Here is a 23,565-nt window from a genome sequence, read left to right on the forward strand (position 1 = left end):
GCTGACGAACTTCTTGCCACCATGGCGGCTGATTCTCCTGGAGGCTTCATTTCTCAGACTCTCGCACACTTCACCATTGTAGCGATGTTCATGCCCTGGGCATTCCAACTTGGAAGCTTGCCAGTTGTTCTCGTCGGCGCATCTGGGCGCAACGATCTCACGTAAATGCATGTTGAATGTCGTTTTGTTTGACGTCGCCTCGTCGCTGCCCACGTTTTCTACGTCGATGTGTCTTGCTTGAGCTCATGTATTGGCTGCTTTGCTTCACGCTACAACGCAACTCGTCTCTCAAGTGACATTATGCACCTTTTGTTCCATATCATTTCTGGGAAGACTCACTGCAGTCAGTGGCTACGGGATTCCGTGACTGAGCGTGAGGTCACAGTTTCGTCTTTCAACCCTGGATATCGTAGCATATTATTCACTTTGGATACATCTTAAAGAAAGCCAGACTGTTCCCCAATCGAGACGCTGTTCAGATTCATCTAAAAAAATAAGTTGTTCATTCCTTAACCCCTGCAAAAGAGATTATCATTGATTTATTGATATATAAGGTTCTAAAGTCCCAAAACCACCATATGATTATGAGAGACGCCGTAGTTGGAGGGCTCCGGAAATTTCGACCACCTGGGGTTCTTTAACGTGCACCCGAATCTGAGCACATGGGCCTACAACATTTCCGCCTCCATCGGAAAAGCAGCCGCCGCAGCTGGGATTCGATCCCGCGACCTGCGGGTCAGCAGCCGAGTACCTTAGCCACTAGACCTCCTCGGCGGGGAAAGAGATTATGTAGCCCACTTGTCGAGCTCGCTAACGCTGTTTTGAGGTGAGACGGAAGTGATGTTGCTCCCTTTATCATGATGCTGTAAGGGTCACATCTATTCCTTTGTCAACCAACTTTACTTCCTACATATCTTTTGGTGCAATACGCTGCACTCGATTGATAGTCGGCGCTGATAATGTGTCATCCTTTCTGCCCAGTTTTCACGCTGTCTTTTTCCTTCAATGTAACAAGATTGAAGGATTATTACGTCACAGGCAGAAGTTGTGCAAACATCAACAAAATCATGAAGAACCAAAGACTGGGCGCAGTGGTAAATGAAAACGTACCACACATTGCTTACAGTTTTCATTATCAGCAGAGGAAATCTGAAAGTGGTATAGTAGCGAAAATATTATGTTCATTTTGGAATGTTCTGTCTCTATTTTAACAAGTTAAGTTTTATGTAATGAAAAAAACAACTGGTGACACTGCTTGTCAAAAGCTGCAAAACAGTCTAAGAATAACACTAATCGATTTGTTGGCGAAAAATATATCTGAGTCTTTGCATATATTTGATTTTTAAAAGTGTTGAGGATGACGTGAAGAAGACTTTAAATTCTAAAGAAAAAAAAGCACGCTGAGAGAATGGAGCGTGGTCTGAAATATTTCTACGGTTGATGATTAATCGACATGGGACCGTTTGTCTTTTTTTTTTCTGTGCCGTAGTGGCATATTGAAGTCGCAAAGCTTTCGAAACACCAGCAGCATAGGAATTTGAGCAGAATTCTGCGTGCTGCAGCACTGACCTTTCTTATGACCAGGCAAAATACAATGATGCGAAATTCCTGACTAGAAACCTCGTTGTCTTTTTCTTCGACAGATGCACTCTATCGCGTCATGGTCGATGAGGCGGAGATGACGCAGACGATTGCACAGCCGATCAGCTACGACGATGCGAGAAGCATCCTGAAGTGAGTGACTCTTGAAGGAAAAAAAATCTAATTTTCTCCTATAAGTAAGTTAATCTTGCACAATACCAAAATCTCTTCGCCCACCTAGAGAACATGCCTGGTAAGCGAGAAAACGCATAAAAATAAAATGCAGGTGGTGGTGCCGCCTCGAAAGTCCAGTGCAAACTCACGACGTCACAGTTTTTGATGGCGTCCACTAGGGTCGTTCCAAATATGTAAAAATTAAATACATCGTTTTCTGAGGCAGCCAGACGCGTAGCATCTAAAGTTTAATGTAATTCTGTTGAGGTAATTTGGCTAAAACACGAAAATGTACTTCCAAACCATGACGTCCCACTCGGAGATTTCGGCACAAAATTTAATGTTAATTTCCAATAGCAGATCACGAGCGCTGGGCTGGATGTCGAATGGAGCATGCAGATCCGAGCGGGATCGCCAAATAAGCGATTGGAACGCGCTCATCTCGACGGGAGCTCTTGGCACAGGCGTATCAGCCGGCAAGGGTGGCACTAGCCCCCCACCAAGAATATGTAGGGGGGCTGAGCCTCCCCACTTCCGACAGTAGTCAATGTTGGCTGTACGATTTAGAAACAAACAACTAAGGCGATGTTTTATTTCACCACAGTAATCCCTCAGTTATAATGTTATGGTAGGATCAATACATTACGAGAAAATGTTACTAAAATATTTCCAACAATTCTGCTGTGAAGATTTTTCTAGTAGACTATTTGCGGTGCGAACCACTGTACAACACTTTCGCGCCTTGTGCTGTAGCATTGCAGAGCAGGCTAGCCCTGAACAGGGCCCTATAAGATTACATCACTGGCTCATGCTTTTATTATGCTGTGCCTGGCTGGCTGATAAAGCTACAGGTGGGAATGAGCATAGTTTTTATGGACTAATGAAATCCCTTTCTTCCGTAGAAAAGAAACAGCATCACCACTGCTCTGTCGAAGCTGCTTTCAGCCTATGAGTGTGATGAATTCTTTTCAATGTTTGGTTTTGCCGTAATGAAAGAGGGGGGAAAAGGTTTGCGCTTAAGTCTCCGATCACCCAAACAGTGATCAGTTTTCCTTATGGTACCTTGTAACGGTGGCAGCAGCTTTCAAAGTGGCGACGAATAAAAGAGTAGAATCGAGCAATGGGAAGCTCAGCCTATATTATTTCCTTGAAACTTGATCCCAAAAAGATAGTTAATGACCGTGGTTTTTTGCCCTAAGTAGACTTAAAGGAGCGCACACGTGCAGCGCTGCTGATCCCTCTCTCTTTCTCGGCAAGAATGAACTAATTGTATTTATGCAGAGAGTTGTGGGGTGATGCATAAAAAATCGCCGCCATATCCACAAAGTGATGTGATGTAAGAGGCACCTGCTCGGAGATGATCGTGCAACCCACGAATCCTCCGTGTACATCTCTCGCCAGCATATGTAGACGTGACAACATTAGTATATAGCCCTGCACTGTCCGTTTGCATGTTTCTGCGCATACCCCATGCTTTGTAGTAGAAAACTGTGCCTTGCTTGCAATTTTTTCATGCAGTCATAACCATATCGCACAAGTGCCTTTGTTTATTGATAGTGACACGATATATGTCATATCCATAACGATAATGGTTAAACACATATTGGGGGCCCCCACCGTACTCGTCTATTTAAAAAGTGCGTTTTTGCGTGTACCCTGTATTGCCTAAGGAAGACGGGCTCTCCTGCGGAAACTTTGGACGAAATAAACATTTTCGCACGTTCGTCCGTCGTTTCTCCCATATATATATATATATATATATATATATATATATATATATATATATATATATATATATATATATATATATATGAATTAGGTAAGCTTGCCCCCCCCCCACCCCCCCTCGTCAAAGAGTTTCGTACGCCACTGGCTCTTGGTAAGTGGAAATCTAGCGAGGCAGCACGAGAGGGTGCGAGAGAGTGCAAAGCGTTTTTCAGACATCCATCGTTGATTGAATGAAAGGCGGGCGCACAGAATACGTCACTCGAACTTCCGGTCGAATCCGCCGATTTCGGCGGAGCAAGAATTCTCGCTTCACGGAGCAATCCGTGATCTGTGGTTGCTCTCAACGTGCCATTGGATCCCACAATTCACGCTCGCAATCCCCCAATGGAATGTGATTGCTCCGCTCAGAGCAGAAAAACTTGATCTGAATCTGCCATTGGAATTCAACATAAAAAATGAGACCTTGACCCTATTTTCTACTCTATCGCCTAAGCCGTGATGGTGAAATTATGGACAATAAAATTTTTAGAGTAAAATGTATTATTTTAAGCCAATTCAATGTTTGGATTTAGGGTCCCTTTAAGTAAGGGCAGAATTTTATTGATTGATATGTGGGGTTTAACGTCCCACAACCACCATATGATTATGAGAGACGCCGTAGTGGAGGGCTACGGAAATTTCGACCACCTGGGGTTCTTTAACGTGCACCTAAATCTGAGCACACGGGCCTACAACATTTTCGCCTCCATCGGAAATGCAGCCGCCGCAGCCGGGGTTCAATCACGCGTCTTGCAGGCCAGCAGCCGAGTACCTTAGCCACTAGACCACCGTGGCGGGGCGGCAGAGTTTTATTAAAAATTAAGATTTTCAGCTTGTTCGCTCACGAAAGACAAAAGTGTTGCCTTCGTTTGTAAAATCACGAGACGCATGAGAGTTACAAGACACCTTACGCATTTAGTTCTTCTATTTCGGAGAGGTTAAATAAAACTTCAGATATTGTCTATGAATGTTTTGAATGTAGATGTTTACTGAATACTGCAACTTCTTATACATTTATCGATAACGTTCTTAAATATTTACAGTTCGTGGACGATTTTTGTTATTTGCTAATGTTGAATTCCAATGGCAGATTCAGATCAAGTTTTTCTACTGGAATGTGATTGCTCCGGGAGCAATCACATTCCAATGGCGGATTGAAAGCGTGATTTGTCTGTTCCAATGGCATATCGAGAGCAACTGCATATCACGGATTGCTCCGTGGAGCAAGGATTCTCGCTCCACCGAAATCGGCAGATTTTACCGAAAGTTCAAGTGACGTATTCTCTGCGGCCGCCTTACATGCAATCGCCTATGGATGTCCGAAAAACGCTCTACACTCTCTCGCACCCTCTCGTGCTCCCTCACTAGATTTCCGCTCACCAAAAGCTCCCGTCGAGACAGGCGCGTTCCAATCGCAGATTCGGTGATAGCAATCACGCTCGGATCTGCGCGCTCCATTCACAATCCGGCCCAGCGTTTGCGATCTGCCATTGGAATTTGACATAACGTACTAACTGATATGCGTTGCTTGCGGTAATAAAATGTCTGATTTGATTGTCTTACATTAAAACGTTGGCTATGCAATTTCCGAGAATTGCCGACACGTATGCATTTTTACAAAGTATATAGCGAAAAAAAAAATCTATGAACCATCCCCCAGAAGGGAACCCTGATGGGATGCTGAGCAGCAGTGGTGCGCACGGCGCTGGCCCGGTTGAAACGGGCGTCGACGCGAGTGCTGGAAGAACAGTTTGAAGCAGAACTTGGTGTAACGTTTACTCGAGTAAATCTTTGTTTCAAACGCAAAGATATAGGAGGCGGGACGCGTTGAAGACGCTTGCGCTAGGCTTTCTTGGCTCACTGCTCGTCGGTGTTACCTGCACGCCGTCTTTATTCTCGAACACTATCGGTGTTCTTGACTCGCGCCTCATCGGTGTTGACGTCGCCATTCGCGAACGTGATCGGCTTCTTTAACCCTTGCAACGCTGGTGACAGCCGAGAAAAGTACGCGCACACTAGCGGGAAGCATGCCGCGACGGCGTCCCGCCCGCGATCGCGCGGCAAGTAGCAGCGCGCTGTCCACATTGTCGGCATCGCGAAATTTTCGAGGCGCGTGCACCCGCCTGCTCGCGATTTATGCTCGCCGGCAGATGAAGAGAGGTGGCGCGGGTGAGGTAATGTCCACGTGAGGAGTGGGCTTGAGCGTTGCGAGCGGTGGAGAGGGTGAAGCGAGAGAGAGCTGACACGCGGCGAGCGCGTGGCAGGCGAGGGAGAGAGAGACGTCACCCCGCAGTGCAAGGAGGGCGTGAGCTACTTGGCACAGCTCCAACACCTGCGGGGAGGAGAGTGGTGCGGACGGAGGAACAGCGTTACAAAGGCTAGTCAAAGAGGTGCTTCGCATCTAAAAGTTAGCTGAATCACTGTGCGTACGATTAAGAGTTGAGCTCTCGGCAGTAACAGCGGGTCGCACATAAATCTGCCTTGGAGAATGATTTTGATGAAAAGGACACGCTCCTTGCCGCCACGGGACACTAGGTTGTTCAGCTCGGTCAAGCTTTATGTGTGTTAGCTTTTCTCATAACCATGTAGAATCGTTTGTGACGCAGACATAGTTCAGTTCTTCTGACTACGCAGTTCACACACGCAGTTCACACTTTACACATGACTACATGAATACCGCAATAATTTATGTGAAGACAGCTTATATAAACAGGAAATATTGTAAAACAGTTTTATGCAGTGTTAATACAATGTTGTGCTCTTCGTCATTGCAAGTAGTAGTTGAAGATGCCAGACTGATGTAGATTAGAGGTAACGATCAACGGGGGATGCCTGACAATTACACTGACGGGTTACCAAGATCACGTGTTTCTTTTTTTTTCCTGTGTGTGGGGCTCACAGTTGCACAATAATTTAGCTAATGCAACGAAATAGCCACTGTAGCAAGACGATTTCCGTTTCGTAAGCTTGCTACGGGTTAGCTCGTGCGTTCAGCACAAACTACACCAAAACGAAGCGAGTTCATGGTGTGGGCTTCGCCTTCCAAGAACCATAATTATGTAGAAGCCAGCTTTGATGTTTGCACACGTTCGAGGGTTTGGTCATGCGCTCATGCGTCGATGAATTTTTCAAGGGCATAGAGCGCGTCACTCTTACAACGTTTTACTTTTACTCTTTGTTACTTTGTAGAGCCCTATAGTGGCGATGTGTGGCCGTGCAGAAAGAAATAAACCAGGGGAGGGCATTGCGTCCCGCAGCCAGCCTTGGTGAGCGGACGTTCCGTGCAACCTCAGTGTCGACCCAACACACGATTTCGGAGACGCAGCGTAATGGCCGATCATGTTTCTGTCTGCACTGCCGTATTTTGCCTGCACCGAACATTTACTCTGACGTAAAGATCACGTGTCGGCCCACTTTTTTTTTTTAAATCCATCGTGTTGCGCGACGATTCCTGCTCCCTTTTTTTCCCTTCTCCCGTGTGCACGGTTGTCCCATTTCGTTAAGGAGCTTTGACGGGCATTTTCGCAGCCGAAGTCGTACCGATGTGACGAACTGCAAGTAATATCGTCAGATAAGTGCGGCGAGGAAACGAGAATGCGAAGCGCAAACAGCGCCACGTTTATTTTTTTTTTCATGCCCTATCTTTTCACGCTGGGGCCGTCTGTTGCTCTGCGCACGGATTCGATGTGTTTGAAGGACACGTCGCGTCCAGAAAGTCATGCTCATAGTGGGCCCATCTCTCTTTCTGCCCGCAGGGAACTAGACGGAACGCCATGCCCAGAGAGCTGGGATCCCATGCTCGGAATCCCATGCTTCGTCAACGCTACGTCTGCAATAGAGTGAGTTTGCCATGGGCGCGCTACTCATCCGAAGCTGCAGCCTTATGTACACGCTGGTACAATTTTGTGTTAGAACGCAATACAGATATTCATGTAAACCAAAACACTTGTGCCGTGTTCTCTAGTCTTCGTTTCGTGCTATTTTTCCAAAACGGTGCTGTACGCTGCTACAACTTGCGAAATTTATTATTATATGCATCTTTAAACGCCAAGTTCAAAGTGTAAGCGCGTTTGCACATCCATGCCTTTCGTACCGTGAAAATATACAAAATGGCTTTTCCAGGTTCTGATAATTACTATACATGTTATTTAGTAAAAACGCCCATGTAATCTTTTTACCTGACCATGATATTACCTACGGAGCAGAAACCTAGAGGCTTACAAAGAGGGTGCAGCTTAAATTGAGGACAACGCAGCGAGCGATGGAAAGGAAAATGATAGTGTAACCTTAAGAGACAAGAAAAGAGCAGAGGGGATCAGGGAGCAAACCGCGATTAAGGATATCGCAGTTGAAATTAAGAAGATGAAATTGACATGGACCGGGCATGTAGCGCGTAGGCAGGATAACCGCTGTTCATTAAGGGTAACTAACTGGATTCCCAGAGAAGGCAAGTGGGTTAGGGGGAGGCAGAAAGTTAGGTGGACAGATGATATGAAGCAGTTTGCGGGTATAAAGTGGCAGCAGCAAGCACAGGATTGAATTGACTGGCGGAACATGGGAGAGGCTTTTGTCCGGCAGTGGACGTAGTCAAGCTGATGATGATAATAGTATCTGCAAATAGGAATGACTAGAATATTTTTTAGCCCATGAACAGCTACCTACATCGATATCAATTATTGTTCTGCTGGCATATTTTGTAGCTACCGAATGAAATGTTCAGATTTTGGTTTCGAAGGAAGAACAAAAGACATTTAATTTGAAAGTCGAGTCAGTAAATCATCAAAAACATGATTCTGATGCCACTCGAAATTCATCAATATGATTACGCGTTAGTATTGTTACGTGCATGTAAGAATAATAAACGTCGTGCTCTTTTAAAATAAACATGTGGAGGTGGTGATATTGTGGTAGCTCTCTCTCTCTTTCTCTCTTTTGTATGTCTACGGTACAGCAGTTCTTTTGCTCTGTAATTCTGTGTTTTTGAAAACTTGTCTTCTCGAAGTAGCTGGCCAAGAGAATAAAATATCACCCTGATTCGTTTAATTGACGGCCTACTTTGTAATAGAGAAATTCGCATTCAGATTGCAGGTGATGGTACACAACGAGATGATCTTCCGACCCATCATCAATGTTATCGGTATCATCAAAGGCAAAGTGGAACCAGGTAGGTGAATCACACGCGAAGTTGGACTATTAAAAGCGGAGCTGTTTAAGCCGAGAGTAAGGCAGGTGTCTTATACAGAACACTCAATCGGTATGCACTACATAGATCGGGGTATGTGCCAGGCATCTCCTAGCTTAAAGCAACCATGTATAACATATCAAGGGGATGAGAAGTGCGGTTGAGGAAGGAAAGGGGCAGATAAGGTGAAGCCTTATAGTATCGTTTAGTTAGGAGATGGAAAATGGAAGTGAGGAGGGGGAGAACTGATGTCAGGGTGAGGAGGGGGAAGTGAGGGTAAAGCATGGCGTAACCATGTACGAGAAAAGGTGATAAAGATAAGTAAGGGTGAGGAGCGGTGCGAGTGTTAGGGAGGTAAAGAAAGAGAGAAATTAATATAAAAAAGAAAGCAAGAAATTTGAAATGAATAAGATATAAGATGATGATGAAGTACGAAGAAACAACTAAATCTGCATTCGCCAGGTGGTGGCGCTTGCTTGCAAGTTCCGATGTTTACTCAATATTCACAGACACAAAACTGGCTTCAATTGCTTGGTTTTATTTACACCGGTCGATTTGCTTTCTCTTGTCACCGCCTAGATAATCATGCTGAGTGATAGACTATAATTGCCTACATGCGTTTAGCTTGAATACCTTTATGCAGAACCCAAGAGGAAAAATTGTTTCAGTTGAGCGACTGGTGGATCTGTACAGATCGAGATGAGCGCTGTGAGGTCGTTCCAACGAACCTTATTATATATTCGCAACCACCGTCATGTTACTGCCGTTTCGACAACAGAGTGAGGTCAAAAAGAACATATTTAGTTATTGGTTATGGCGGCGTAGCTAAGGATATGTGACGCAACTGACATCACCCCTAAGGTCACTTCAACCTTTTGTGCACGCACGTGTGCTACACGATAGGCACAAACATAAATGAGCTGCAAATCAAACTGCTCCACTTTATCTACTCCTCCTCATTACTTCCATGTTGGCTTAGCCACTGCGGTTTGGTTTGCTGAGTCCTATACGGATTAGGTTTTATCACTGGTCGTGGTGTCGACATTTCAGTAAGGGTGAAATGCAAGAAAAGAAAAAAGAAGCTATCGTGCTTACACTTGACTACTCCTTAATAGCATATAAACGAATTTATTAACGCATGAACACTGCATCGTAAGAACAAGTAGAAATCCTGAGTTTCCATTTTTTGGAGAATTCATTGAAAGCGCAACGTGAACCACGTAGTCATTCGATGTAGCTGCTTGTCTGTCTCTCGCTGCACGTCACCCCAAGCGTAAACAAATGAACGCACGTGCACGAAATTGAAGCTCACTGCGAAATCGACCTGTGGAGGCTGCGGTCACAGTCATATTTAGCTGACCTAATCTGCCTACAGGAACAGCAGTGTCTAATGAGCTCTGGTTTGTTCTCACCGCAGATCGGTTTGTGATGATAGGAAGCCAGACTCACGACGACACGCGCGGCTCGGCGCACCCGCTTCTGTCGGTGACAGAGATGCTGGTGCAGAGCAAGGTGTTTTGCCACATGCACAAACACCATCGCTGGACTCCCCGGCGAAGCCTGATGTTCGGGCTCTTCTACAGCGAAGAGGGAAGCCTCATGGGCTCCACCGAATGGGTCGAGGAGCACATGACTGCGCTGCAGGGCAGCGGTGTTCTCTTCATCACTGGTGGCTTGCTCAGCGGTAGGTCGCCCTTCAGGACGCCAACCATAGCCGATGAGAAATTGCTGGGCTGGGAAGACACCCTGTTTCGGGTGTCTTCGATCCTGCGATGGCAGAGCTTTGATTGTTAGAAAAAACGCCCTGAATTGGGTGGCTATAGATACACGCCTACTACAATATCGTCATACGGTTGTCTGTCAGGTTGTGTCCTCACGTGTGTGCGTATCGCATTTCAGATGTGTGGCGACGTGCCAGGCGGCAGGAATGATCAATAGCGGTAGGAAAATGTGCACGCCACGGAAAGCAACCACCTTTGCAGCAGGTCAAGTCAGAACTTAGCTCGTGTTGTCACTGTATATTAAATGTAATGTGAAGCCCCCCCCCCCCCCCCCCCCTATTTTTGTCATTTGTCATTTCCACCACTTACCTACATCTCCTTCACTTCGGGCCCCGCCGCGGTGGTCTAGTGGCTAAGGTACTCGGCTGCTGACCCGCAGGGCGCGGGTTCGGATCCCGGCTGCGGTGGCTGCACTTCCGATGGAGGCGGAAATGTTGTAGGCCCGTGTGCTCAGATTTGGGTGCACGTTAAAGAACCCCAGGTGGTCTAAATTTCCGGAGCCCTCCACTACGGCGTCTCTCATAATCATATAGTGGTTTTGGGACGTTAAACCCCACATATCAATCAATCAATCCTTCACTTCGGCAAGAATTTAAACGTGGCTAGGACCTACTTTTTGATTCTGTACAGTTCGCCTTTACATAACTGCTCCAACCTGAAATCGAATTGTTTTGTGTGCTGGTTGGCACTATGCGACTAATCTAGTGCAGTTCGATAAAGCCATATACATATAGCTTTATTAGACTTTCTTGAGAGGCAGTCAACACATTCTGACTGTTTGTCGAAGGCGCGAGCTTGGGAACCGGAACACCACATAAGAAAACAAACAGGAAGATCGAGCATTAACTTCCAAATGGTTTATATGCTGCGACGCAGGGCGTTGTATCGCATTACAATACATCCCCATTGCGCAGGCGCATTCAAATCAGAAGACAGTTTTCTTCGCGTTATGACAGAACGCAACTTTCAACGCAAGAAATAAATGAAAAAAAAAACATTTATTTGTCGTATATTGACATACACGTGTTATATACTTACGCAAGCGATGTCCCTTCTCTTGAAAAAAAAAAGTGCTCGCAAAACTTCTCATACACATGCGCCCATGCTGCTCTTTTGTATCTTGGTGAAATGGAATTGTGGCTTGCAGGTTATGGCAGCACAATGAGTGTAATGATGGGTATTTCATTATTATTATTGTCGTCCGATGTTCCCGTGCGTAGTGGTTTACGCAGCGTCTTGATTGCCTTGCCTGAGATTGCCCACCATTTAGCGAGATATCATACCCCCCCCCCCCCCCCTGCGTAGTGGGGCTTGTCATGCTTTTCCACAGCCTCTGGTGCTGTATACATAAATTTTACGCTTCAAATCAGCGCCTGATTATAGGCCTCTCTAGAGCTGTAATACATCCCTACCATCGATACCTTAAGGTGTAATAAATCCTACCATTACCTTCGGGCTTTCACTTATATATAGCCCTTGCGTCACAAGAATCCATCATCGGCGCTTTGTTTCCTTTTGCCGCTGTTTTTACGAGCACGTTCAGGGTAGTCTCGACTACTGCTGCAAGCTCCGACTACGGGAATCCACCTGACTTTGGTTTTTCGATATTATTTAGGAAGCTGGCCATGTGTTATTATAAAGAGCTTTAGTGCAAACATTTTTTCGGCGTATGATTTAGGTGTCCGTATTAGCACTTTCCCATCAAAGTACGAAACAGCACTGAGCTTCTATGGTGGTCCTTCTAACGCCACCATGAATCCGTATGAATATACTTGTAAACGGGTATACTCTCACGCCAACGTCGAATCACGCCAACGTTACGCATACCTAACGTTTGCGTGATCGGACGCATAGGCACACGTGTCGGAATCGAGTGCATAAAAGCGTGGCTGGTCAACTCATTCACCGTATGACTAAAACCAATTATTCCGTTTACTGCTTTATTCGCAACTGCCTGGAGCACTAGCAAACGTTGATCTCTTAGGCTTGAAATGCTGAGCTTCGGAACTATTTAGTCAGCTGTTAATTGAAATACGTAGAAATATAATTTGCTTAAAAGTGCATATACATGCCGATGTTCAATAAATATGGCAGTTCACAGTCCGTGTATGGGGAAAATATGGCTACCGTTTCTTACATTTATTCTTGGAAAAAAAAAAACGTGAAGTATAGCCGAGTGATTGTTTTTCTCTAGGATTTGTAAGCATTCAATTGTTACAGAAAAAAACACTACGTGTTTTCCAGGCATTCAGAATACACATTTATGTTCTCTGGTTCTTCTGTTTCTCAGGCTCTTCACTTGGTATAGATTAGGCTTAGAGTGGAAGCACACTGTTTAGTTGGGCTGACACCATTCAGCATGTCAGTTTTGTTTTCAAGCTACTTACGATCACAAACTCGGTTTGACGAAACTGACGCTTCTAATGTCGTAATGTTTGCTTATTTTAGGAGACAAGTTCGCGCCACGGGCCACGCCTGGCCTTTCGTGGTCGCTGCGTCATGTTGCCGACCTGGTAAGTGTATGCCGAGTCGCGACTTCTCGGTTTGACGTCAACACACCAGCGCCACAAGTGGGCACACACAAGAAGAGACGACTATACAAGAGCTTATCCCTTTACTCTGTCGATAGACAACCGATCTTGCACAATAACTACCATCAGGGTTACGCCAGCCAATATCACGCTCACATTCATATGCTATGCTTTGATGACTGCAAAGGAACAGAGAGAGCATGAGAGTCGACAGTCTAATATGACTCCATTATCACTCGCTGCAGCTATCGTTATTCACTGTGGATAACTTTCACACACAGCATTCGCTCGACATCCACACGAATGAATTTGTCTCCGTCGTTCAAGAGCAAAATATTCTACACGCTGCATTGCAAATAGCTGAGAGAGACAGGTTTGCAGAGTCCCTATAGGCTAGAGACCGCATGCGACACGTGAGGTAAGACTGAGGTATGGGGTTTCTTTGTGGGGAAATGATAGCAGCCGGCCGAGCAACGGAGTGCATAAGGAAAAATAATGCCAAGAAACCAAAAAGGGACCGATGCGAAGAATGCAACTAAGCTTATTGAACTTGACCGCGATTAGTGGGAGCGCTATACACGGCTGAAAACCTCACGTATTCCTCAAACTGGTACGCATGGATGGCAGTGACTCAACGCACAGTTTTCTTCTCGGGTGTAACTCAGAAACTGTCCATACTTGGTACAAAACGTCAGTCAAATACGAAGCAGTGAATGTGATAGCAACGAATTGAAATGTTAATAAGGTAAGGCTACAGGCTAACTCCTGTAGCATCCAACCTTGCTTAACCGAACGAAACACCTCCATAGGAAAACACGATCGCTGCAGCGAGCAAAGTGACGGATGACCTTCGTGCTTTCACTTATCGCAAACATAATGGTGAGACAACCATGTACAAAGATAAAGCCTTCTGCTGATTACTGTAAAGATAATAAGCCCACGCCCGGCTGAGCAAAGGGCGTCGCATTGCCCTTCCGCCCCATCTTCTCCTGCTATGGGCCTTTCGAGCGACAAAAGACTGCTGGCGTGCCCGTAGTTTCTATATAATTGCTTGCATTGATGGCGTGACCAGTTGATCCGAATTCCAAAGCCCCAACTTCCCCTTACTGCGTCTCTCATAGAGCGTTAATTTGCTCTAGGACATTGAATTAAAACGTTATATGAACATTCCAGGTGAATTTTCGCTGCCACTGTCGCCATGTGGTTCCATACAATGTGTGATTAGCTCAATTTCAAGTGAATCTGTATCTAGTATGTGTAGTCCTTATAAAGCTCTCCTTCTCCTCAAGTCACTCGCTGTGCCGCTTGTGCTTCACTGTTTCAACTGTTGACCTGGCATGGAACTGAGTCATTGCCGAACCGTTCATTTCCACAGGTGAGATCCAATGACACAATGACGCTGTTGGGTGAATGGGAGCACGACAAAGGAGCATCAGCGAACTTGGCTGTGTAAGCTGTCTTTTGTTCGTTGTTACACACAATTTTTTATACTATCAAATATATCACCATGGCGATTGCGTGATGAGAAGATATGCCATTGGTGAAGTTTCCGAGGTTTGAGCTTCTCACACGTTTTTAGAGACATATGAAGAATAATAGATTCTCTTGCAATACAAAATAGGCGAATACACTTGGCGGTTCCTGTGTTTTGATAGGCTTTTTTAATGTAGCTATTCATCTAATTAGAACATGCAGATATCCGCGACGATCTCCATAGTTAGGGCACCATCCTTTAGCGGCAGCACATTAGTAGCCTTATAACTAAACTTCTACATATCTACGTTTCGGTTGACTGTCCATGTTGGACTGATGTTCTTGTTGACCCTAATTATTATAATTCACTACTTAGCGCATGCAATAATCATTTGGCGCTTAGCTGCGGAGGTAGTAAAAGGAAGGTACATTGACGTAAAAGCACGAAAGAAATTAAAACAAATACCTGAAGCCAATGTAGCTACTGTGGATGTCGGTTTCATGGCTCGCAGCTTTGCTCACACTAGAAGACAGCGATTCAGTTCGGAAAACGAAATATCTGCTAAGACATATATCGTGCACTCGCCCCAAGTTCTAATCATCTTGGTAGGTGTTCGGCGCCTTGTTTGAGTCCAGGAAAAGAGCCGCAATTCATCAACGCACGCAGCCATAAGCGAAGGCTTCTATATCGGCAATGTATGTGCACGTGACGAGCTGTCATACGGGACATGCCATTGCTGGGACCCCGACATGAACTCGCAAATGCAAACGACAGAATGAAGAAACGTAACCTTTCTTGAACTATTGAACACCACTCCGGGCATGATGTGATCCCATCCTTAATAAAATATTGAGGATCGGGAGAGTGAGTACTGGCTTCGCAGCACAAAAACGGACGAAAAAGAATGCACCAAGAGCGCATTATACATCTTATCTGTAGACTGGCAAGTTGTACTTCAAATGGTGGCTGAAACAAACGCATTAAAAAGGTGACAAGTGCTTTAGAGAAATCTTAATGATTGGGCTCATAAGTATCTATACCAAGCGGTAAAACAGACAGGTGTTATTTCCTCGGTAAGTGCCGATTTTCTCGTAACTCCACTTCGAAACTACGATGATCTCTCTAGATTGAAACTTTAGAATGTTTCTGCATTATACGCAATGTCTGGTCCACGCCATCCGTCTTGCTCTATGACTGTAAAAAAAAAAAAAGTCTTGATCTGAGATATATGTTACAGTGGGGAACGTCGCATTAACACTGAATATACAATTGATGTGTACTCAATGCTTGATTGATTGCTTTACAGTCTGAGGCAATTAAAGGGACCCTGCAACACTTTTTATGTATCGTCCAGAAGCGCTGCCCCCCACCCCCTCAACTGATGTTCCTGAGAACACATGTGCCATACATTATCGTGCAGCATTAACTATTATCAAAATATTCTAGAAATGCTACAAAGTGCTCCTTATTTTCTCTACAATTGATGCTGTATATTCTAACTACTGCGGTGTGTACGCAAAGTCCGCGGCTGGTGGCTGATTTGAGTGTAAGAAGCTGCATAGTTGCCGTGGCCACCGCGGTATGTCACCACGTGCTCGCCCGCACTCTCACGGCCACACTGATAGTAAGCCATGAGTTTGAAGCACAAAGGAAAAGTGTTCAAAGTAATGACGCGCTGACGAAAGGAGGCATCTTCTTGTTATCCCCCTCCCTGCGCATATCTAGCTTTCAGTGTGATCTCTGGTACGGAGCAACAGAGAATGCGCTTCAAGCGTGCGAGTAATCATTGTAACTGCGCTCGTATACTTGATGGGCAGTCGACTCGTGAGGCTATAAGCTCTCTTATTGAGGACATTCGACGGTTACTTGAAAAAAAGCGTTGCCGGTTCTCTTTTAAGGCTTTTATTTTTTAAGCCTGCCAACTACTGCATTTGATGGTAGCGGCCATGGCGTTGGGCTGCTCAGTACACAGGTACGTGTGGTTTCGCTTCCCTGTTGTAGCGGCCTCATTTCGATGAGGGTGAAATGCAGTAACACCCTTGTGGTCGAATTTAAGTACGTGCTTCAAACAAAATACTTAGCCCCCCCCCCTCCCCACATTACAGAAAGCCTCACAATCCTTTAGTAGGTCTAGGGTCTGAAACTCAAGAACTTAATTTATTCTTTTTCTATGGGCCGAGGTTACCGTATACTATCTGTACCTTTAGTCTTTCATTCTTAATTTAATAATTGGTAGCGTTTTGCGAGCCGAAACCATAATAATATTACGAGTGGCGCCATATTAGAGGGCTCCCTAAAACTTTGATCACCTGGGATTCTTTAACGGCACCCAAATCTGCGTAAACGGACCTCTAGCATCATCACGCCTATCGAAAACGTGGTCGCCGTGGCCAGTATCGAATGCTTTCATTAATAATAAATACATATATACGAATCCCTCTTTCTTTTCTTTTCACAGAGCACTGCCACCAATGGGACTTGCGGATGAAGCGGCGTTTACATTCGGAGCTGGAGTTCCATCGGTCTTCTTCCACTTTGCGGCAAGTCTATAGACCACTACCGTTACAGTATCGATGTCGTCTGTGAAGTTACTTGCGGTATTCTACAGTATATCACCGTTATTATTATTATTATTATTATTATTATTATTATTATTATTATTATTATTATTATTGGCGGAGCGCTTGAACAATGCTTCACATCCAACGCGGGTTGGTCCAAGATGGTCACACGCTCATCTTTACTTCCGTGGGCGTGAGCACGACGCCGTAGAAAATCTCGACCAATTATAGACACCTACAACCTTTCTGTGACATATGACACAGTTGCGAGCCGTTGGACAGACCCTGTCGTCTTTTGATTTGCGCGCGGCACAATTCCACCGTGTTTGGCAGAAGATATGCACAAGCACCGCATTTTCTTAACACCATTGGTGGTATACCGTAACAGACGGTCGTTGAAAAAACAAAATCCCTAACGATAGTACAGCAAAGGAGATTATAGCACCATACAACGTTTTCTTTTCATCGTGCTGCACCTACAAAACTGCAAGTTGAGCAGATCGCACGGTCAAGTAGTTACAACGCCGACCTCATCTCGCTGATGAGCGCAAGCCATGTACTGCACACCACGACCTTTATCCTTCAGTGCTGGGCCAACATCAAAGAGATATGTTACCCCGCAGACTAATGTTCTCACTAGTCCATCGGACTAACTATTGTGCAGCACCGGCATTCGGCGGACACCTTGTACCCGGCCCAGGGAACAGCCTACGACTCGTACATGCTGGTGGAACGGTTGGTGGACCCAAGGTTTCGCAGCAGTCGCATGCAGGCGCAGGCGTCGGCACTGCTGGCTCGCCTTTGGGCCGACCGCACATTCCTGCCGATGGATGTGCTCGAAATGGCCGAGTGGATCAGCTTCCGTGCTAATGACTTCACGAACTACCACAAAGCGCTAATCGATAAAGAACAGCTGAGGCTGGGTGGGTGCTCAGATTTCTCGCTTGCCTACGGCTATGGTCGATATTGCACTATTTTCCTCGTTACGTATAAGCGAATAATTTTGTGGAGAGCACTGAACTAACGTCCCCTGATTGTACCCGAACTTGTCCAAGAGTGTGTTTTTCTCTATATCCAACCCTATTTATACCACATGTTTATTATGACGAAAATGCACTGCCAAATTGGCCCAGCCCGTGCCATTTCTCGTGCCATTTCTCGTGCTCGTGTGACGAAAAGTTTTCTCAAATGTCGTATGTCAACCGTAAACTCAGCGAAAAGTAACTCTAGCTATTTTTCTTGCAGCACCTTATCCAGCAAGCCGCGTATCAGTTTGTCGAATCTGCGCGCGAGTTCATGAACTGGACCCAAAAAATAAGACAAGATCAGTGAGTATACATCTTAACACGTAACGTTTCACACAGGGTAAGTTGTGACAGGATCACTGGATTACTGGATGCGATTCTGTTGCTAGTTTCATGGCCAGCTGTTGCTGCGCTGCAAGCTTTGTTCAACTACTAGCAATAGACGAGGTTCTTTTAGCATCTCAAGCTCCTTGTATTTTTTCATCCTCACATAAATAATAAAGTGCATTAAATATTATGTTAACAATTGATAAAAACAAATAAAACTCGTTATATTCGTTCATCAATCGACAATCCACTTTCCAGCAATTTCGTAATTGCTAGAGTGTTATAAGGTCAGCAAATGTTGTTAAAGGGGGCAGGGCAACCAGCGCGTACGTACAATAATGAGAACATCTGATTGAAATTCAAAAGTATATACATATTCGTTATAACGTTGTTGCCACAATATAACAACCAATACGACTCATGAGACATATTTACTGAGAGTACGGTATCTTAATGGGGGCCCACGCATTGAGGCACACTATTTGAGCAGCTTAAAAAGCGCCGCTCTGCTTCCGCTATGAACGCATCTTTACCTTAAGCATGAGCACATGCGGCTGCATCATGTTTTGTAGGCACGATGTGCACAAGGTTGCCATTCTACTTAGCAAATACCTTACTGAAGTATCACTATTTTAAAGTGATCGTGCGCATTCTCTCTCTCTCTCTCTCTCTCTCTATATATATATATATATATATATATATATATATATATATATATATATATATATATATATATATATATATATATATATATATATATATATATATATATATATATGAACGCGTTATTCGAAGGTCGTAGGTTCGATTCCTGCTCACAGCTGGTAATTTTTTCATCCACTTTTCTTTCTTCTTTCTTCTTATTTACATTCCATTGGTTCTAATAACTTCCCCTGTACATTCCTTGGCATTACTGTCTGTTATATCTCATTAATATTGTGTTAAAACACGGAAATACGAGCCCTTAGGTATACACTTCTCTCCCTTATTTTATATATATATATATATATATATATATATATATATATATATATATATTATATATATATATATATATATATATATATATATATATATATATATATATATATATATAAAGAGAGAGAGAGCGCAGACAGTACTGCCAAAGAAAGTATAGGGGAAGGTATTAGACCGAATTGTAATGCATATGTGAATAAAGAAAAGTGAGCCAAAAGATAACTTGCCGTGGGAAGGAACCGAACCTGCGACCTTCGAATGACGCGTTTGATGCTCTACCGCTGAGCTACGACGGCGGCTATCCTCCCAGCCATTTTATTGGGTATATATGTGAATACTATATGTGAAATACCCAATTAGCGAATCAAGGTCATAAAACGTTGATTGCACCAGCCCAACTGTTCTCATGCTGAAGCGCTGTTCTCTTAGCTGTTAAAAGATACAGAACGGCAAGGTTAACAACGCAATATGACGGCTTGAAACTCATCTGTAAAGTAGTCAGGTCTTGAAGTAATCGATAGTATCAGACAGCTTGCTTATTCAATGTACAGCGCTTTCCTTGCCTCCTAACCTGGTCACTCTATTTGCAGCCCCATGTACGCACGCATCTACAACGACATTGTTATCCGGCTCCCGAAAGTTTTCATCACACCTTATGGTATCCCGACTCGGCACATCACGCACAAGTAAGTATACATGCATGCATCATATGTCGCTAGGTGCGGCTTCGGCTGCTGCTCCGCAGCCTCGTATCGAGAGGCCTTTTATTGAAGAATGATGTTGTAAAATACTATTGATAATCTCTCTGAGCAAGGTATATATGAGCAGCGACATTGTGGGCTAGCAGCGCACGGAACAGCATTGACTTTCAAGCGAATTTTTATTGAAAAAGAGGTAACATATATATTAGCATACGAACAGGACACGTTGTGACTGACCCGGCCTTTGCATTTGACCAAAATATGACACTGCGCACGAAGGCATTGTCAAGTGGACGAATATGGCAAAAATTTTAATTTAAACAAGCAAGTTCAAACGTAACCAAGAAACCCGTCACAAGATCACAAATGATCCCCGTCCACTATCCAATATGGAACATTTTTATCCAGTAATGCTTTGAATTACTAGCTAACACATTGAGAGCCCTTCTTATTTATATAAAAAACAACAAAGCCACAATGAATCTGTACGAACTCGCTCAGTTTCTTATTTTACTAAATAGGCAGCGATCTGGCGCATGACTAGCGCTCGTAGATGACACCGCACAACTGGGAGTCTAAAGGCTGCTTTTGACAGGACGTCGTGCTTTTTTGAGTTGTCGATGCTCTATTGATGTATGAATGCTGTCCTAGTGTGTGCCTATGCAGAGCTTTATGTTCTCCCCCCCCCCCCCCCCTCATCAAGCTATGTTCTTCATAGCTCACTTTTCAGAGCTTTCACGTCGTATTCGTTGCAGCAGAATGGCGTTTCACAAAGCACCATGGTTTGCAGCTATACGACGAAACCATCTGGAAGATTCTGAAGGTGGGCAGTAATATGAAATGGCGACGGCACACTGACCTTGCAGTGCGTCTTAGTCTCTTCTGGAAAGTGAGCGATGAAAGAACCGGTAGGAAAACGCGCACGTTCTGCGCTCCGTAGTGTCAGACCAAGTTCATAAATGCAGCTGTGATAGTCGGCAGTTCACAATTACGAGGAGCCAATGATGTAGTGGTCAGCTCCAGTGCCTTGCATGCCTTTCTTTCTTTTTGTCGTTCACGGGCATTTTCTTCTGATCAAGCATGTTTCCTTATTTTCATCTCCTTGTACGCTCCTTGAAATACAATGAACGTTGGCTACAGGAACCTGCTGTTCTCGCCAGAAGGGCTTCCATTCCCCGGCCTCCAGGACCTCATCCGGCAGCGGCCCATCAACCCGGACGCCTTTGGTCACATGGTGGCGCTCATCACCGAGAGCATCATCCAGGCTACGGAACTCCTGCACTTTTCACCCATTGCGTGAAAATAAATTCACACTGCTCCTCCATTTTTCCCCCTGGAAGAATCGAAGGCTCTCGCAGTCCACTTATTCACACGTCGCAAGTGTTAGCTACAAGGTAACAGTCTGGGCTAGTTGGAAAAACATGGCACAGGGTAAAACCGCAGAAAGGAGAACACGGAAGACTCTCGTGTGTATAAGGTATCTTCTCTTTCCTCGTCTTCTGCGCTTTTAACCAATGTGTCGTGCAAATTTTCTAGAGCATGGTTTCTCAAAGTGGGCTCTACAGGCCCCTCCTCGGGGTTCCGCCCTCGACGGCGAGCCCGAGATGCGATCAACCTAAAGAACCTCTATTACTCACGTCCGAGTATCTATAAGCACATCTCTGTGCATCAAAAAAAAAAAAAACGCATGAACCACTCAAGAAATCCCGCCACCAGCTTGTAGCCAGCCAGACTGGAAATGTGCCGCGCGGTTAAGCGAATGTACTTGAATATCGGAAGCTTTATATGACCACCCGTGCGCATTTATCGTGTTTGAAGTTAGGTGCCGAAGATATGGAGTGGACATGTAGCCATCCGTTAGGAAAAAAAATTGGGCCCATAAGCTTCACCTTTAAGAGTTGAAGGCTATGGCGATGTTCTGTACCTAGTGCGTACTTAGTGTTTGAAATCTCTTCACACTTGCTATGCACCCATTACGTAGCCATAAGAATGCAGTAGCGTATGCGCCTCTTGTAGGGGGTGACTGGTTCTAAAATATGAAGTAATTATGATAATATGTATGCTTGCACCACACATTACTACTGCAATATTTCATGTTGCATTGTGAGGTATGTATACAAGACGCGTGTGTTTGTTAGGCTCGTTACTTTAATTGCATATACAAGCAGACGAAGTTATTTTCACTGTAGAACACCCGCTTGCCACGCGCACGACCTGGGTTCGATGCCAACTGCGGCCCAAAATTTTCATTATTTGCGTCTTTCTTGACTTCGCTAAAACCACCGAGCTTTGGGTTCCGCATCCTGTCCAGCGCGCCACGAGAACAATGAAAGAGTCCCCTGCCGTGCGACCACTTAAACGCACAAAGCACTTCTCTTTCCTATGCTCTGCGCGGCCACTCGGACGCATGCAATACGGCATCTTTCTCGCCATTTCGCTCCACCGTTTGAACACATTCCTCAAACGTGTTGCGATTTTTGCCTCGTCTTAACGACGCTTTCTACGTTTGGCACGCTTCTTGGCGCTGTTTTTGGAGCCTTTTTCCCACGTGTGATTCTCATCAGCACCAATATGTTCGTTAGCCTTTTCGCGCGTACTGTCTTGATGGTTGCGTAGCGATTCATCATTCGACCACTGCTGCGTACGATGTGCTTTTATGTCGTCGCGGTTTAGACGCATACGATACAGAGCCGTCAGAGAAGACAATGGCACTTTCTGGCGATTTCGCTCCACCGTTTGAAGCCCTTACTTACAGGCGTTGGGCTGATCGCGAGTTTTGCCTCATTCTTGCCCTTCGGACGCCTTCTCCTTCGTGTACACTTCTTTGTGCGGACTTGGGAGCCTTTCGTCCCCCTCTGACGTTCCTCATCATCAATATGCTCCTCCGTTGACTCGCGCGCACAGTCTTGATGATTCCCCATCAGTTCATCGTTCGACCGCTGTCGCGTAGTTTGCGCTTTGCTTTTCTCTACTCTCCGGCCGCTTGAAAGCTTGCTACACCAAGCCGTCAAAGGTGACAACGACACTTTTCTCGTGATTTCGCCACGCCATTTGAAGCCCTTCGTTAAACCCGTCGTGCTGATCGCGAGCCTTGCCACGCTTCGGTCTTTCGGACGCTTTCTCTATTTGACACGCCCCTTGGCGCAAACTTTGGAGCTATTCGTCCGCCTCTGACGCTCATGCACATCGTCTATAGGGGTGCAAGGTTCAATTCTTATGGAACACTCCATTTCCACCACTACGGAACCCTCACACCCTGATTTGACCACGACCTCTTTTTCCTCGGACCAGGTTAGGACGTTTACCAATCCCTCACACGCACTAGCCTTCCCTTGGGCCTTAAACGGCACCGCCGCTACATCGTACCATTCACGCGCTACATCTACAGATGTCTGGCTTCTTTGCTGCAGTACCTCCCGCTCACTATGCAGCCTTTCTAGTCCTTCGTCTAATGCCTGAATTTCCTTCCTACATTCTTTATGT

General features: G+C 45.1%; 1 protein-coding gene across 1 annotated transcript in view; it reads left to right on the forward strand.

Moving 5' to 3' along the window:
- The window catches only part of LOC119187361 (aminopeptidase NAALADL1), a 34,712-nt gene extending 13,223 nt beyond the window's left edge, over positions 1 to 21,489 (forward strand). The window contains exons 7-17 of the mRNA XM_075878601.1: positions 1,644 to 1,734; positions 7,278 to 7,361; positions 8,604 to 8,686; positions 10,122 to 10,388; positions 12,934 to 12,998; positions 14,392 to 14,465; positions 16,949 to 17,030; positions 17,716 to 17,974; positions 18,297 to 18,379; positions 19,972 to 20,067; positions 21,223 to 21,489. Of these exons, the coding sequence (XP_075734716.1) occupies positions 1,644 to 1,734; positions 7,278 to 7,361; positions 8,604 to 8,686; positions 10,122 to 10,388; positions 12,934 to 12,998; positions 14,392 to 14,465; positions 16,949 to 17,030; positions 17,716 to 17,974; positions 18,297 to 18,379; positions 19,972 to 20,067; positions 21,223 to 21,480 (1,442 nt within the window). The 3' untranslated portion in view covers positions 21,481 to 21,489. The remainder of the gene's footprint in view (positions 1 to 1,643; positions 1,735 to 7,277; positions 7,362 to 8,603; positions 8,687 to 10,121; positions 10,389 to 12,933; positions 12,999 to 14,391; positions 14,466 to 16,948; positions 17,031 to 17,715; positions 17,975 to 18,296; positions 18,380 to 19,971; positions 20,068 to 21,222) is intronic.
- The last annotated feature ends 2,076 nt before the right edge of the window (positions 21,490 to 23,565 follow it).

The sequence above is a fragment of the Rhipicephalus microplus genome, chromosome X, assembly GCF_043290135.1.
Source record: "Rhipicephalus microplus isolate Deutch F79 chromosome X, USDA_Rmic, whole genome shotgun sequence".
NCBI classification, from domain to species: Eukaryota; Metazoa; Arthropoda; class Arachnida; order Ixodida; family Ixodidae; genus Rhipicephalus; species Rhipicephalus microplus.